This window comes from Pseudopipra pipra, chromosome 4 (genome assembly GCF_036250125.1).
Source record: "Pseudopipra pipra isolate bDixPip1 chromosome 4, bDixPip1.hap1, whole genome shotgun sequence".
NCBI classification, from domain to species: domain Eukaryota; kingdom Metazoa; phylum Chordata; class Aves; order Passeriformes; family Pipridae; genus Pseudopipra; species Pseudopipra pipra.
In genome coordinates, this window is record NC_087552.1 from 13,801,382 (window position 1) to 13,816,674 (window position 15,293).

General features: G+C 37.6%; 1 protein-coding gene across 8 annotated transcripts in view; it reads left to right on the top strand.

Moving 5' to 3' along the window:
• Positions 1–15,293, top strand: part of MAPK10 (mitogen-activated protein kinase 10) — a 157,720-nt gene that overhangs the window by 92,724 nt on the left and 49,703 nt on the right. For 7 of the 8 annotated variants that reach the window (XM_064651670.1, XM_064651675.1, XM_064651677.1 and 4 more), the window contains 5 exons: positions 6,552–6,681; positions 8,962–9,020; positions 9,990–10,128; positions 11,317–11,482; positions 14,594–14,665. In XM_064651670.1, the coding sequence (XP_064507740.1) occupies positions 6,552–6,681; positions 8,962–9,020; positions 9,990–10,128; positions 11,317–11,482; positions 14,594–14,665 (566 nt within the window). The remainder of the gene's footprint in view (positions 1–6,551; positions 6,682–8,961; positions 9,021–9,989; positions 10,129–11,316; positions 11,483–14,593; positions 14,666–15,293) is intronic. The other variant, XM_064651669.1, reaches the window with a different exon arrangement.

Sequence of the window (15,293 nt, forward strand, 5' to 3'; positions counted from 1 at the left end):
TAATAATTTCAATGGCACTATAATGAGATGATACCTGAGACGTGGGCATTTTTAAATCAAAATGCTTTTCTCTATTTTAAAATATTTAACACCTGAATTTGAAATCCATTATAAGAATTAGAAAATAAGCTCCATTTTCAGATTGATTTATTTCAGTGGTAGAACCATAAGTCTTATATACAGCATTTGAGAACAAGCATTTTCTAGTAAAGTACACTAAATAAATAGTATTGTGCAAGCAGAGAGAGCATGACATGTCTTCTCTTTTTTTAACTGGATTTTGCCTGCTACCAGTTCATTAAACACATGAAAGTGTGTCCAGAGTGAACAGTGGGCCTGATTCCCAAAGAGATTTCTTTTAAAAGAAAGCTGTCTTTCCTGATAACATGCTGAAATATAAAAATAGAGCCACACATTTTGAACTTTTGTCTTAAAATCCTCCAGTTTTAATGGTGTGTCTTTGAAGTTTAAGTGCTGCAGAATTCACCATTGACCTTGACAGCAATGCTGAATGTTCATTCAAGGACTGAGATGATAATCCCAAACAATTCAGGCACTTCTGTCCTCTCTCATGTTACTTCATTCCAACACGAGATAAGAGATCACGCGTTGAATAATAGGCAATGAGTTGCCTTTCTTTGGCAAAAATTTCCCAAAAATCCCAAAGTGGAGACCTCCTTCCATTTAAAACACACTGAGGTGATAGCTTAGTTTGATCTTTCTTTTTGGATTTGCTGCTTAGGTTTCATGTCCTCTTGGCATGAGAAGGGGCTTCAAAGGACACCAGCTGGAGCACTTTTCTGGCAAGGTGTTTGCTGTCTTAGGACACCTGTGTGGGACTCCTCCGTGCCCTTCACCACGTGCAGTCTCTGCTCCCCCCTTCAGTGCTGGAAGGAATGTTTTGAGCCCAATCAGTAATCTCTGCAGTGATGAGGAAGCTAATGGAAGGTCTTGCTGACTGATCTATTTATTCTGTGAAACATCCATGGTGATGGTAGAAGAAAAAAAAAAAAGGATGACTTGTGTTGCAGTTGGGGAGACAGCTTGATTGCATTTTCTAATCCAGCTGTTCCCAGCTGATTGCAAGAAGCTGTGAGCTGACAGAAACACAAAACAAATAGCTGGAACCACGTATGGAAACAAGAGAAGTGCAGCAGTCACCCATTAGGAAGCTGTATAGGTCTCCTTAAGCCTCAGCTCTGAATATTGTCTCAGAGCCTGCTCCATTTCTCTGCATTTTGAGGAGAAATAGACCTGATCCAGAATGTAGAGTTGCCATTCCTGACAACAGGTCTGCAACTCTTCAGTGGGGTTATACTTGTTATTTTTTGGAGTTTCAGCACACAGGCTTGATTCCAAAACTAATAAGGACATTGAAAGGGTCTTGTTTTTGTGCTGTCCTTTGACTTGTACTGCTTGGGGCAAACTCTCTGCACGCTGGTGCATGTATGGAATTCTTTTGTTTTATACCATTTTCATGGAAAACATTCACTATATTTAAGGATATTTCCTGTAGTGAAGTTTTCACTCAAAAAATATTTTTTTTTCTATATAAAAGTCATTGAAGAGAGGAATATGCATTGTTTATATGAATGTCTGCCTTTAGAAACTCAGAAGTTACATGTTGAAGGATTAAAAAAAAGTTAAGAATGAGAAAGTCTAATTTCATTCTAAAATTTGGACTGATAAGGGAGGTCAACATAAAATGCAAACTAACGAAACCCATCAAAAAACACCTACCAGAATACACTTACAAAAGTTTGCTTAAAGCAAAATAATTTTTTCACTCTTTTTTTTTGAGTAACTTGCTTGAAAGGGGACCTTAAGTAGAGAGAACATAAAGTACTTAGAATATTTTATGGTTAAACTTTCATAAACCACATTTACAGAAATTTCGCTCAATATAGGAAAAAGATTTGGCTTTTGTTGTTCCTAAAAATGACTTCAGAAAATGCAGTAGTGATAGTTATCTGAAACCAATGGCTTCAAAGGCAGAGAAATTACTGTGAAAAAGATTTATATACACATCCATCTCTGCTTTTCTTTTTATCTCTATGTGTATATACACTTAGATGTGTATCTGGGCATGAATATAGAGTGTGTCCCGCTCCACGTGTTGGTGGTGATTGTTGAGGATGAGCTATCATTAGCATTCTTGTTAAATGTGATTTTCAAGGTTACCAATTCCCTCCACTGACGGAGATCTCAGCACTAAATAACCAGGATATTTCAAGTGCACAGCTCACTGCTTTGTTTAACAAGATCAGTTTCAACTCTTTTCCTACTTGCTGTGCTGGGATGAAGGAAATGAGGCAAAATGCAAATGTCAGTGGCAAAACTACCTTACTTAGAAGGATCAAGTAATGCAGATATAAATAGCAGTGACTTGTAATAAACAGAAATGGAGTCTTTCTGGAGGAAGGCAAAGATGACTGAACTTTGTCACTTTAAAAAGTAGGTTTAATATTACGTAGCTTTTCAGAAAGATTTTACTGCTGTATTTGTCACAATATGTATATGTAGGAATAGGTAAGGGGAATGTTTAGTGTCCCTTAGATTTCTACAACGTTCTGTGAATAGACTTCCTTAATATAAAAAGCTGTTTGCTGAGGTTGTCCAGAGTCTCCATTTCACAACCTGCCCTGGAAGACTGGAGGCTGGGAGCTTCCCTTCCTGTTTTAGGCTTCTGTTCTGTCATCTGAGAGCTAATGATAGTACTTTAATGAAGTAGTGGCTTAAAATAGGGTAAGCACCTTGAAAAGGATGTGTGTGCCCCATCCAAAGAATCTTGAAAGTAAAGACTATCAAAAATTGTATAAGATCCCATCTCTAAGAGTCAATTTAAAAAAAATACACTTTTCTGTGGGTTTGACAGTCTATTCTGGGGTAGAATATAATGAAATTGATAAATGTTAAGTTTCACTGTTCATGAAAAGAGTTATTCCTGTATGGAAGGAATAATTTTAAGTATTTACTTGGTAAGTGCCTATTGAAATAAAAGCTTGGACATGAAACTAGAATGTTTTTCTTTACTTTTTGACATAGGTATAAAAAGGAATGCCTGGTCCCTCAAGTGTATGACAACAGAGCACTGCTCATTGATCATTACAGTCTGAACTCATGTAGAATATTGGTGGTAAACGATGACCTAGGTTTGTGTAAATTTGACTAGGAGGTTCATTTTTTTTCCTGCTGGAGTCAGCAAAGAGTCTTGTTAAATAGCTGTAATTATATATATCTCTTGATAGTCATGAATGTATATTCACATCTGGATAAAATTTTTATCTCTGCTAAATAGGTTTGTTTCAAATTATTTACAGTTTTAAAAGGCATTTTTTAACACTAATAATTACCTTGTCAAACTAACTGTAAACAGAATTTATAGGGAATGAATTTATTTACTGCATTTTCTGTCTGTACAGCTGCCAGAGACATGGAAGTAAACTTTGAGGATTTTTTGAGCTCATATTGCAGTAAAGATATCATTTTATTACAAGACCAGGAGTGATTTAAACTCCTTGTTATAAAAACAGAAAACGACATAAATTAAAAAATAAATTCATAGTCAAGCAAGAGAAACAAGTGCAGGCTTTTACATGCAAGTCCAGCTTGTTATTTGGGACCTTGAGATTGACTTTCACACTCAGCCTTTTCGTCACAGTTCTCAGACATTCATTACTCTCTCCCTCTTATTCCTGCTCCCTTGAATCACCTGTTCTGCCAGTGATTGAAGTTTGTCTTAAGAAGGCTTATCATCAATGCTAACCTTGGTGTTCCAAGGTAAGGATTTTGTGTAGCAAGCGTCAGAGAGAGCACCTGGTTGTGGTATTTGTATTTTATCGTAGAAAAATGCATAGTTGGCTGCCTGTAAATGAAAGCGTCTCTCCGGTGAATAGGAAAAAAAAAAACATCAGGGCTATTAATTTACCCAGTGCAATGAATTTGCATATTGACTTCGTCAGGTGGTTGAACACCTTCCATTTGGTAGAAGACAATGATAGAACTGCAGTCAAGATCCTTGTGTCCCAAAGTAAATATCCCTCTACAAAGGATTGCTTTAGTTCCTTCATGGTATGTAAAGGACTGGGAATCGATCAGAAAAACCAAAGGCTTAAGAAGCCTTTGGTTTTCTGATTTGACAGAGAGAGAAATTTCAGAAAAGCGGTGGTCAGAAACTGAAGAAAATATTTGCCCAGACAAACTTTCAGTGTTTTCTAACATTCGAACTCAGTAATTTTATGATGTAACTAATGAGATTAAAATATGAGAAAAGATTCTTAAAACTATTCAAAATACTCTTACACAGCTCGGATGAGTCTCACAGGCTTTTCATCTTAAAAGGAGTTTGGTGATCAAGTAATATGGATTAGCTGAGAGATTTGTCTGCTCAAAGGTGTTTGCAATATATATCCATGAACAATAGAGACAAAATATTTAACTGTTCAAAGATCATGTTTTTCAAATCCTTTGGCTTTGCATTATATTTGTTCATTACTTCCTTAATGGAATTCAGGGGTGTTTAAGTTGTGGCCTTTATGTGATGCCATGTTATGGCCAAACTAAATCAGAATGAGATTCTGACAGGAGATTTGCTTTTTGCTATGTACTGTTAGGGTGTAAATCACACATCATGTTCCTTCTAACACAAGGGTTGGTTGAGTGAAATTCCATAGAGAGAGGGAAGTCAAGTCAGGCTGGATCTTTGATAGCCTTATTGCTTAGGCTGCTTCTTATGTGGTTTAACTAGTGAGTGCATAACTAGTGAGTGCACTGGTTTAACTTTGTTTATGCATGTGCCTAGCATGATATTAGCTGGGTCATAAAAGTTACATGCCTTATTAAGGAATAGGAGAATAAAGAATTGTTACCAAATGACAGAGTGGATGGTGTTGGAGAGCCCCTGGTCTAACTCACCTGTTCAAAGCAGAGTCAACTACAGCAGGTTGCTCAGGACCACTTGAAGAGTCTGGCTCTATCTTCTTTGCCACTCCCAGCAGATACTTAGGAACAGTGATAACATTCACTTTAAGCTTCTCCAGGCTAAAAAATTCCAGCTTGCTCAGCTACTCCTTGCATGACACAGATGTTGCAGTCCCTAATCATCTTCATGGCTCCTCAGTGTAAATCCTCCAATGTGTCTGTAATTTTCTCATACTAGGGAGCCTGGAGCTGGACTCAGCATTCCAAATGTGGCCTTAGTAGCAATAAGCAGTGCAGAAGGATCACTTCCCTTGCCCTGCTATCAAGAGTCTTCCTAAATGAATCCTAAAAGTAATCTTTGCAAAACTCTTCATCACTTTTAGCAAACAATTATTCTTGTTTGTGGGATGTATTTGGTGGGTTATTTATGCAAAGTGGTGTAAATGAAATATTTCTGATTCATCTTCTCTTGTGTGGTTCCCAAGACATACATTGCCTACACTTTTTTTTACTTATTTTGAACACTTGTACATTTTGGTTGGCTTTGTGACTAAGCTTCTGATGCTTGCATGCTTTCTGCTCTGTACTTGGTCAGTAAGACTCTGTCAGTGAATGTCTACAATAAGCAAGAGTTAATATGAAAAAGAATTACAGCATTTTGAATATTTACTTTGATGCTTTAAAAAGCCATTTTTAGGACAACTAGTGGTTTGGTTAATTTATCTCTTGGGAAATACACTGTTGCTTTTCATGGATTAGCAGAAAACTTGTGTTATGTCTTGTTTTGTTCTTGGTAAAAGGAAAAAATCAGGAAGAGGGTCTTAGGACACTGTGCATTTGGAATGTTTCTAATTCTTATTGTGCTTTGTGGAATTTAGAAGTCAAAATTTATGTAGTCAGATTCAAACCACCAAAATAAGTGGTTCAATGCATAGGAAGTAATGATTATTTTTATAACTGGAGGTTGCACAAAACATTTAGAAATTTAAGGAGAATTTTAGGAACCCCAGCTTTAAAAGCCCAGTTTGTAAACCACAGCCTGTATTTTTTCATGTTTTCAAAATTTCTAACTGTGTATATGTAACATTTTTTTTCATTATCAGGAAATGGTAAAAAAGAACTGTGAAATGGTTCTGTTTCTAGATATGTTATTAGAATTGGATTATATGGTCTCAGAGAATGATTAAATAACTTGACTCTAGATAATTGGGCAATTGTTCATTGAGCCTCTCGGTGAAAGTGTCCTTAATCATGACAGAAAAAGCAAAAGCCTCTCCACTGCACCAATGCACAGAGAGTTACTTTATGAAATAACTTTTTGTCACATACAGTTTTTGTAGTATTTTTATTTTGAAGTTACTTAATTTTTTTCTCCCATCCCTTAAAAATAAGTGTTTATTTCCTATGGAGCTGGAGTTCAGAAGTAGTGGTGTGTGCTGTCTTCTGCAAATGAGGTGCTACATCTCCTTTTGATGTCTTATTTTTTTCTTACGACAAAATCTCTCCCTTTATCACAGTATCTTTCTCAGTGGAAAAAAAAGGAAATGGTAGACTCGAGACTCAGGAATATGCCATGAGAAATGCTGGATACCCTCTAAAATGCATAACCCCTGTGTTTGTAATTACTGCAGTGCTGCATATGATGCCGTCCTTGACAGAAACGTGGCCATTAAGAAGCTCAGCAGACCATTTCAGAACCAAACTCATGCCAAGCGAGCTTACAGGGAGCTGGTCCTCATGAAGTGTGTGAATCATAAAAATGTAAGTTTTCAGTAGGTGGCTGGAGAAGTGATGTGTATATTGGTTTGTTAGGAAGAAAGTTGTTTTGTTAGGTTCCTTTTTAAAACAGAAGAAATGAAAAGTAAATTATGCTTGAGGGCTACAGTCAGTCTGGTATTATACATCCACATGAGAGAGTGAGGATGTTCCATATGCTTATTTAAAGGCTATGCCAAATGTGGATGTCCTGGCAGGGTTAGGATAGTAGAAGTGGAGAGAGCAGAATGGGTTCTTGTCAGCTCCTTATCCAGAAATGCATAAGTGGTTGTTGGAATCTTGGTTCCATCCTCTTGTCACTGGTATTTGTGACTCAAAAGTGGTGTCTTTTGCCTTGGAATATCCATGCACACTCCTTGTTCTGGACTTCATCTGAAACCAACTCATATAAATGCTTTGTACAGGTTGTACAAAACTGCCAAAGAAAACTAAGAACCAAAAGCATATATTTGTGAGTAAGCTAATGTTGCAGAGCCAGGAACTCTGAAACTTCAGCACATTGTGCTGTTCCTTCTAATCCCAGTGATCTTGTTGAAAAACACAGCACAAGCAGCTTCTAGACTTCCCTGCTTCTTGCACTCACTACCTATTGTATAACATTTATTATACATAATGAATGAAAATATTCCTACATTGCAGAAGGAGTGTTATTTCAGGGCTGTTATTCCATTATTGTTAGAACTATCTGCCTGACTGTAGAAACTTGGGTTTTTTGTAGTGAAATAATGGGATTGCCACATTGCATTGTCAAGGGTTCTCCCAGGGATTTCATTTTCCTCCAGTTCCTCAATTTCTCCTATGGCCTGCTGCCATATCTGTGTGCCCATTCCTTTTCATTAGGAGTGAATTTTTCAGGTTGCAATGAAAGATTGCCTCAGATCCTGCAATGACTCTTTCTCCTTATGCAAAGCAAAAATGAGCTTGAAAAAATGTGATTTTAAGGTGAGATTTTACACTTTTTCTCTATCCCAAATTCACATGAAAAGAAAGAGGACTGGCTCTAAAATGGCAAACAGCAGGACTTGTCACTCTAGTATCCTCTGCCCCACTTCTGGGCATTAATTTATCCTTACATTCCCACTGTGTTGATCAGGAATGTACCTGTCTCTTCCCTATTGATTGATGGAAGCTACTCTCAGCCAGACCAATGAATGGGGATCTGAAAATGCAGCAATAAGTGAGGAGTTCTCCCTGTAGGCAGCAGAATGATGCATTCTCACTTCAGTTTTTTAATGGACTAGAAAGAGCAGAGGGCAGCAGGAGCGGCAATAATTTCAAATACATAATTTTAAACGTGCTGCATGAGAGCTGCTAACAGCACCACATTGGTTGGGTCAGAGTTTCCATCTGTCTGTACAGAGAAGTGGAAAGGAAGAAGAGGATTGTAAAGGCACCTGTGCAGAGGTAAGATTCAGTCAGAATATGTGGAGTAAAGAGAAAGAATATTGAACCACTTTTGTTAGAAAACCTAGATGGGTGATGGAGATGGAGAGGGAGACATTCAGATGTTGCCTTCATGACAGCTGTGCTGATATCATCTACCTCTGTTACCTGCACAGAAGGAGAGCATGGGAAGTTCAGATCTGTGAGGTCACATTTTTCCTCTGTGCTGTTTCACACATTCTTCAGTGCCTTACAACAGCCCAGTCCATTTAAAATCAAACAGAAACCCAAAGAGAACCAAAAAAAAAAGGTAAAAAAGGAGTTGCAGCATGTATGATGCCTTTGCACAGGATTTGTCTACTGTTTTGAAGTGCTTCTACTAAAAAATTGTACCTCTCATGGTGGAATTTGTGTCAACCAGTGTGTGTGTGTATGTGACCTGAATAGAGTTCAGGCCATGTCAGAGAGAAGGAAGGACTTCTGTTTAATAAGATGGTCTTTGATTATTCGTCCCCTCAGGTTAGTACTTCCTCATAAATAAGAAATTTCTGGCTGTAGCACAAGGACTGCTATGCTAGATTGAGCTGAAGTTGGTCTTTGAACCTGTAACTTCAAAATTCAGAGGACTTTCTCACCCTTAGTATTTTAGTTTGTCACTGGTTATGCTTCTTTCAGACGATTTCAAGTGCACCTTGAAGAAATCTTAGAGATCTGTGGTGTTTTATTTTGAACGTTGCCAAATTTTTACTGATCCATAAAGTGAGACATGTTAATATAACTTGAGTAGTGAAAAACAATTTATCCTTTAACACATTTCAAAATTAATTCAGCTGATTATGTGTATCACTTCTCTTAATTCTTTTGTCTTACTTTGCTTTTCAGATTATCAGTTTATTAAATGTCTTCACACCACAGAAATCTCTGGAGGAGTTCCAGGATGTGTAAGTAACAGAGGCAGTAATTAAGCTAAAGCTTTAGGGGCATTATACTGTACCTTAAATGTAATAACTCAGCAAAACACAAAGGTTATAAGCACCTCCAGACAAGATCGTGCGAGTCTAGTGGGTAGACACACATTCTGCATTCCCATACTGAGACATCTTTTGACACTTAAAAAGTGACAATAATGGCTTTCATATCTGTTTTGGTATGACTTTCAATGGAGTAAAATTACTTGCCTGGGGAATTATGCCAGGTGTAGAAGACAACTGGCATCTCTGTTGGAGCCTTACACTATTGCACAACCACTACTGTGCGTAGTACAAACCTACTGTGAATGAAATTTTAAACAGTCTGTGTTTTATATAGTTGTTCTCCTTTTATCTTTCTGTCTTTCCCATATTCTGTATGCATTGGACGGAAATGTATGCCATTCTGTAGTCTGATATCAGCAGTAACCTATTAGTTGTAATGAGAATTTCATGAAGTCATGCAATCTTAGGAGGATTTTTGGAGGCATTTTGCATGGGGATGCTTATTTTAGCCTCTCTGTTTCCCTCAGATTCCTACATGTACTTTAGTAGCCACTCCTTGCAATGGTCAAAGGAATGGTCAAAGGCCATGCAGTTATGTCATTTGGTGCTTGTGGCTATTTTGTTTTCTGTGCATTTCCATGCTGTGCTGCCTGATTGCCCATGTAGGTTATAGTCTCTGTCATGGGAAATGCAGCAAGGAAGGATCAATAATCCACCAATTTTGCTGGGATGCAAAAGGAGTAGTGTCTCTGCAGTGAGATACAAACACCACCGTGGTACCCTTGTGAGTGGGCCCAGTCTCCAGCTGTGTTGCTCCCAGTCATCACAAATAAAATGAATTTTGAATCTAGGAAAGGCATTGTTACTTATTTGAGATAATGCTGTGGTTCCTCTTCAACACTGATAATAACCCTGTGACTTTGCTTTTCCATTCAGTTACCTGGTAATGGAATTAATGGATGCCAATCTGTGCCAGGTCATTCAGATGGAGCTAGACCATGAGCGAATGTCTTATCTACTGTACCAAATGCTCTGTGGTATCAAGCATCTTCACTCTGCAGGAATTATTCACAGGGTAAGAGACAGTTTGGTTTAAAACTTAAGGCAGCATGTGAAATAATCATGAAGATTTTGAACACCACTTGACTTTCCTGTGTGTTGTGGGTCAAAGCCCTGCCTCCCAGTACAATAACTATAAGCCTAAGAGTCTTAGCCTATGCCCTTTGCACAGTAGCTCCATGTTAGGTTAATGTGTTTATTAAAAATAAATAATAATAAAATAATAAGCACTGGAAATCATCAAAGTGGTTATGGTCTGACGTTGTAGTCTGGTCCAAGTATTCCTTGGTCAGGATCCACAGAGGTCTTGGCATATGAAATTCACGTTTGCCATCATTTACATGTAATAAAGCAAATTAAAAGACTGCTAAGTCTATGTTAAATGCATCCTCTCATTTTGCCTCTCCACATCAGAGTGCTGTGCCTGGTAAGGATGTGGAACCTGGTTGTAAATGCCAGAAGCAGCTCTGTGTGTGACTGTTGACAACAGAGGGGAACAGTTCCTGTGACTGTTAGCAGGAGGGAATTCTGAATGGATTGAAAGAAAATACCCTGAATTAGCTTCTTTATTGAAATGTGCTTTTAGTAATTTGGGATTTTCAGATTAAAAAAAAAAAAATCCAAAAATGTTTCCCTTCCACTAGGAGAGCTAGAAAAGAAGGGATGATAAAATGGGTTACAAAGTGGATGTTGCTTTACAATACACAAAGGTCTCATTTTTTAGCATGTTGTGTGTTTAGCAAGGGATGATAGATTTGGCTTTTCAGATAGTGAAAGGATGAGTTGAATTATTACAAATGAAACATTAAGGTATCTCCACACGTACAGTTGGAAAGTTTCTATTAGGCCCACAACATTAAAAAAAAAAACAAACCCCAAACAGTACTCTGATATTAATCCTAGTTTCTTGAACTAATTAATCTTTAATTAATTGCTAAATGCAATTAATTTAACACCAGTAGACTTCTGCTAGTAAAGCTACCCAGGTAAAGTTCAACAGTATGCCAAGTTAGAACAACTTCCAGAACAGTTTGCTACAGAAAATAGTAGCAAGGTTTTGCTGTGTATTTACAGGTATTTCTGATAGTAACTGTGTCAGAAAAGTAAAAGAATTTTTGAAGGGTGACCTAAAGGATCAACCTGTATCACAGCTGTGCCTGGCTTTATAAATGACAGTAACGTGTCTTTTCATTTTCTCTTGCAGGATTTAAAACCAAGTAATATTGTAGTAAAATCTGACTGCACATTGAAGATTTTGGATTTTGGACTGGCCAGGACTGCAGGCACTAGCTTCATGATGACTCCCTATGTGGTGACACGTTACTACAGAGCACCAGAGGTCATCTTGGGAATGGGCTACAAGGAGAACGGTAGGGCTGCAATTTCACAGCACAGTGTGACCTGAAGTGCAAGGTCTGCTTCTACAGTTGAAAGGGGCACCTGAAGGAGAAAGAGAAAATGTAAAGAAATGACATCTTGAATTAGAGCAGTTTCTCACTGTTGTGTACTGCAGCTATAGAATGTATTTGGGATGCAACACTGGTGAATATATCGGTGTGGGATTGCAGAGTAATAAGAAACTCCTTCTTAGTTGTGGTTGAGCTTAAGAAATACAGTTAGCTCTTTCTGACCAGAGTATCCTTGGCTCTTGTGACTGTGAAAGAGTGTGGGAACCACTGGAATTACTGAATGAGTGATGTGTTCCAAAATTGAGTCTGGGTCTCTGAGCTGTTTAAAGGAAGAAGAAGAGGTACAAGCTGAAATAGCAAATCCTAGCCCTTCCAGAATTTGTCCAAATCCAGAGCTAGATCTGAATTTCAGGAACGATTTCCTTCTTCATGATAGATTTAACCAAAGTCCCAGGTTTTACTGATGGGTTTCATGTGGTCAAGATCTAGGTATAAATTTTGCAGTTTGAGTCTTTCTTTTTTTAATAACAAGTAGAATTGCAGAGAAGAGGAAAAAGCTGTAACTAAAAGAAAATGGATATAATTTGTATGTAATCTCCCTAGAAGTAAATAGAATTTTGCTCTGAATAGTCTGTGAGAGATCTTGGTCCCTGGAAAGATTATGAAAAGCAGGTGGGGGTGCTTGCTATAGAGAAACAGGTAAGGAAGAACTCACATTTTGCAGGGGATGAAGGGAAAGCTTTGTAAGTGATTCTCATTTTATAACATGACTGAGAATTGCATCTGAGTGCCAGGTAGACCAGGAAAGGAGGGAATACACTATGACTCAGATTCTGCCATCAAAATCTAGCAGCTGTGTTTGACAAGGAGACTTTTGGATGGCAAACACAGGAATTTATTAAGAAGTGCCCTATTTAATTTCTGTTGAAGAGGTTAGCTAACCTGAGGGAGAACTTCTGCTAATAGCCAACTGCGTCCTGTAAAGTGCAGTGAAACGGATTTTGGGAGCTGATTCCATGACTTAAGAACTACCAAAGGCATAATCACCTGACCTCTTCTGAAATTAGCAAGTCTCTCTATGAATTATTTGTATTGTTTATGAATTTAAAGTATACATTTTAATATAAAATTCTAAAAACTAAAGACTTGTTAGGCAGAGTCTAAGCATAGAGAATAATTTCTGAAAAAGGAATAATGTTCTGTAAAGTATTTTCTAAATGAAATTTTTGCTGTGCCATTAGAAATTTGAACTACACTCAGCACGCTCTAGATAGTTCCTTAGTCAAAATCCAGAGTTTCTTCTACTGTCAAATTAATTCTTTTGCCTTTTTTGTTCCTCCAGACATTTAGTAGATGATTACCATTGTTGATGTTATTGTCCATGAAAGGACAGAAAAAGCATTTGCTTTTCACATGATTAAAACTGCACCAAGAAAAAGTTAGACATGCTTTTGTGATGAAGTACACAGCTGGGAAGGTTCTAAGAACGTTTGCCACATTCAAAGGCCCCGATCAGATGCCCATTGAAGTTATCATGAAGACTTCCTTTGACTTCCCTGGTCAATGAATCTGGCTTAAGATGAATGACCTTGTCTTGCTTGTACAAAGACAAAATCCAGTAAACAGAGAAAGAAAATAAACTATTTGAAAATGAAGGTCAGCTGTCAGAGGAGCTGTTCTGCCTGGAGGCTCTGATCCAGCTCCCAAGGAAGTCAACAGAAAGAGTTGTTCTTTGCTTCCCTGCTCTGGCCTATGCTGCCACATTACTGAAGCTCCCCTACTTTTTTTTTCCTCTAACGATGTACACTGCCTGTATAAGGACTGTTCACTGCTTTCATTTTCTTTCTGCACTTGGTTGGCTAAAGATGCATAATTATAACCAGTTTGCTGCACTTCTGTAGAAGGTCCCAAAACTGTCACTATGAAGAAAACTCTGCCACTGCCTCAGGCATGCTTTTGCTGTCCCATGCCCCTTATACCTGTACCCTCCTTTTCCCAAATGGAACATTTCACCTTTATTTTGTTTTACCAAGAAATGAGTTGTTTGTTTGTTTCTTTGGTTTGTTTTGAATTGCTCTTGAAGGATAAAAAGGGGGAAGAAAAAGAGGAGAAAACTGGTTGTGTAGGTCAAAAATGACAAAAAAATGAGGATTCAAAGCTGAGAAACAACATAGTCTTTTAAAGCATTTGAAAGCAGTTTTTTCCTCTTTACACAGAATTCAGGGGATTTTTTTTTCTGTGCATACTGTGTCACAGTATCTGTACAGCTTTTTTTTCTTGCAAGACCTAAGGGGCAAAACACCCCACCCAAGTTTAGCAGATAACATAGCTATGCATATTGCATCTAAAAGCTGAAGAGGGTAGGATCAGGAATAAGAAATGCTCATAGTATTGTTGGTACTTGTCCTGAGGAGCATTTGTTTTAGCATTTATTTTGTGTACTTACACAGTACAAAGCAGAGTCCACTCAGGTCACAATCTCTGATTCTTCCTAGCTGGTATGTAGGTACAGACAGATACATCTAGATAGGTAATTAGACTGAAATAGTTTTAAATAACCCCTAAGGGTGGTACTTATCCATATAGCCTTTACTTGGGTGAGCAGTTTCCTTTGGAATTGCTGCAGAGAGACTCAGTGCTGCAGGACAAAGTCTAGAGACTGCCTGGCTGACAGTAGGATGTATTCCAGATTATCATTATCTGGGTTTGGATTTTTTCTGAGGAAAAAAAATAAAAAAGACTTGTTTTTTCACCATAAATTCAGTGTATACCATGGGTCTGTGCAGTTATTACTTGATCTTTACTTGCTAGCTCTAGACATTTACCCAAAATGTTGATTTTAAACTTTTTCCCCTGTTGTTACTAACTACTGTTGAGCTGACTGACACAGCTTTTACTTATTTATTTATTTTAGCTTTTGGTGAGACACAAAAAAGAAACCCAACAAAACCACAAAACAAACTGTACTGTTCTGATCAACCTGCTCTTTTTCCCCTCCTTTAGGAGTGTAATGTCATAGTTAACTTTGCTTTTTTTCCCTCCTTCTTCACTTCCCTGTCTCTGCTGTTCTAGTGGATATATGGTCTGTGGGATGCATTATGGGAGAAATGGTTCGCCACAAAATCCTCTTTCCAGGAAGGGACTGTATCCTTGTGCCATTTGCTGCAGCTTCACCTATTATTTGTTCCTCTCCTCCACCCCATCCCTTTTACCATAAAATGACTATACCAGGACTGTAAAGATAGAAGCAAAAAGTTGAATCCCAGAGGTATGACTGAATGAAAATAGCACACTACTGATATGAACAAAATTGAAAATGAAAAACAGATGCACAGAATTATTTCAGTCAGTTAAGTTACTTTGAAACCTGTACTCATTCCATTTTATATAGCATTTATGTTATGCCAATCAGAAATATAGAAAACAAGCATTATGATTGCAAATTGGATAGATTTAATTATTATCCTTGAAAAAAAAAATAAGAAAAAAAGCAAAAAGTCCTAACTTAGCCTGTATTGTTCCTGTAAATCTGTTTTTCTGCTTTCATGTTTTGGAAATTGTGACTTCATAACATTTGTGGTGACATCATAATCTTTTGCTTGCTAATGCATCATGGTTTTGGATTCATCTCAATGCTGTATGGGCTCAGAGTTGAGTCAATACAACATTTTTTTTTCTTTAAACCAAAATGAAGAATTTGACTCGCCCAGTTTAAGGCAACTGTTTATCTGCTGTGGTTTCTAAATTGGCCTGAAATCAGATTCTCTTGATT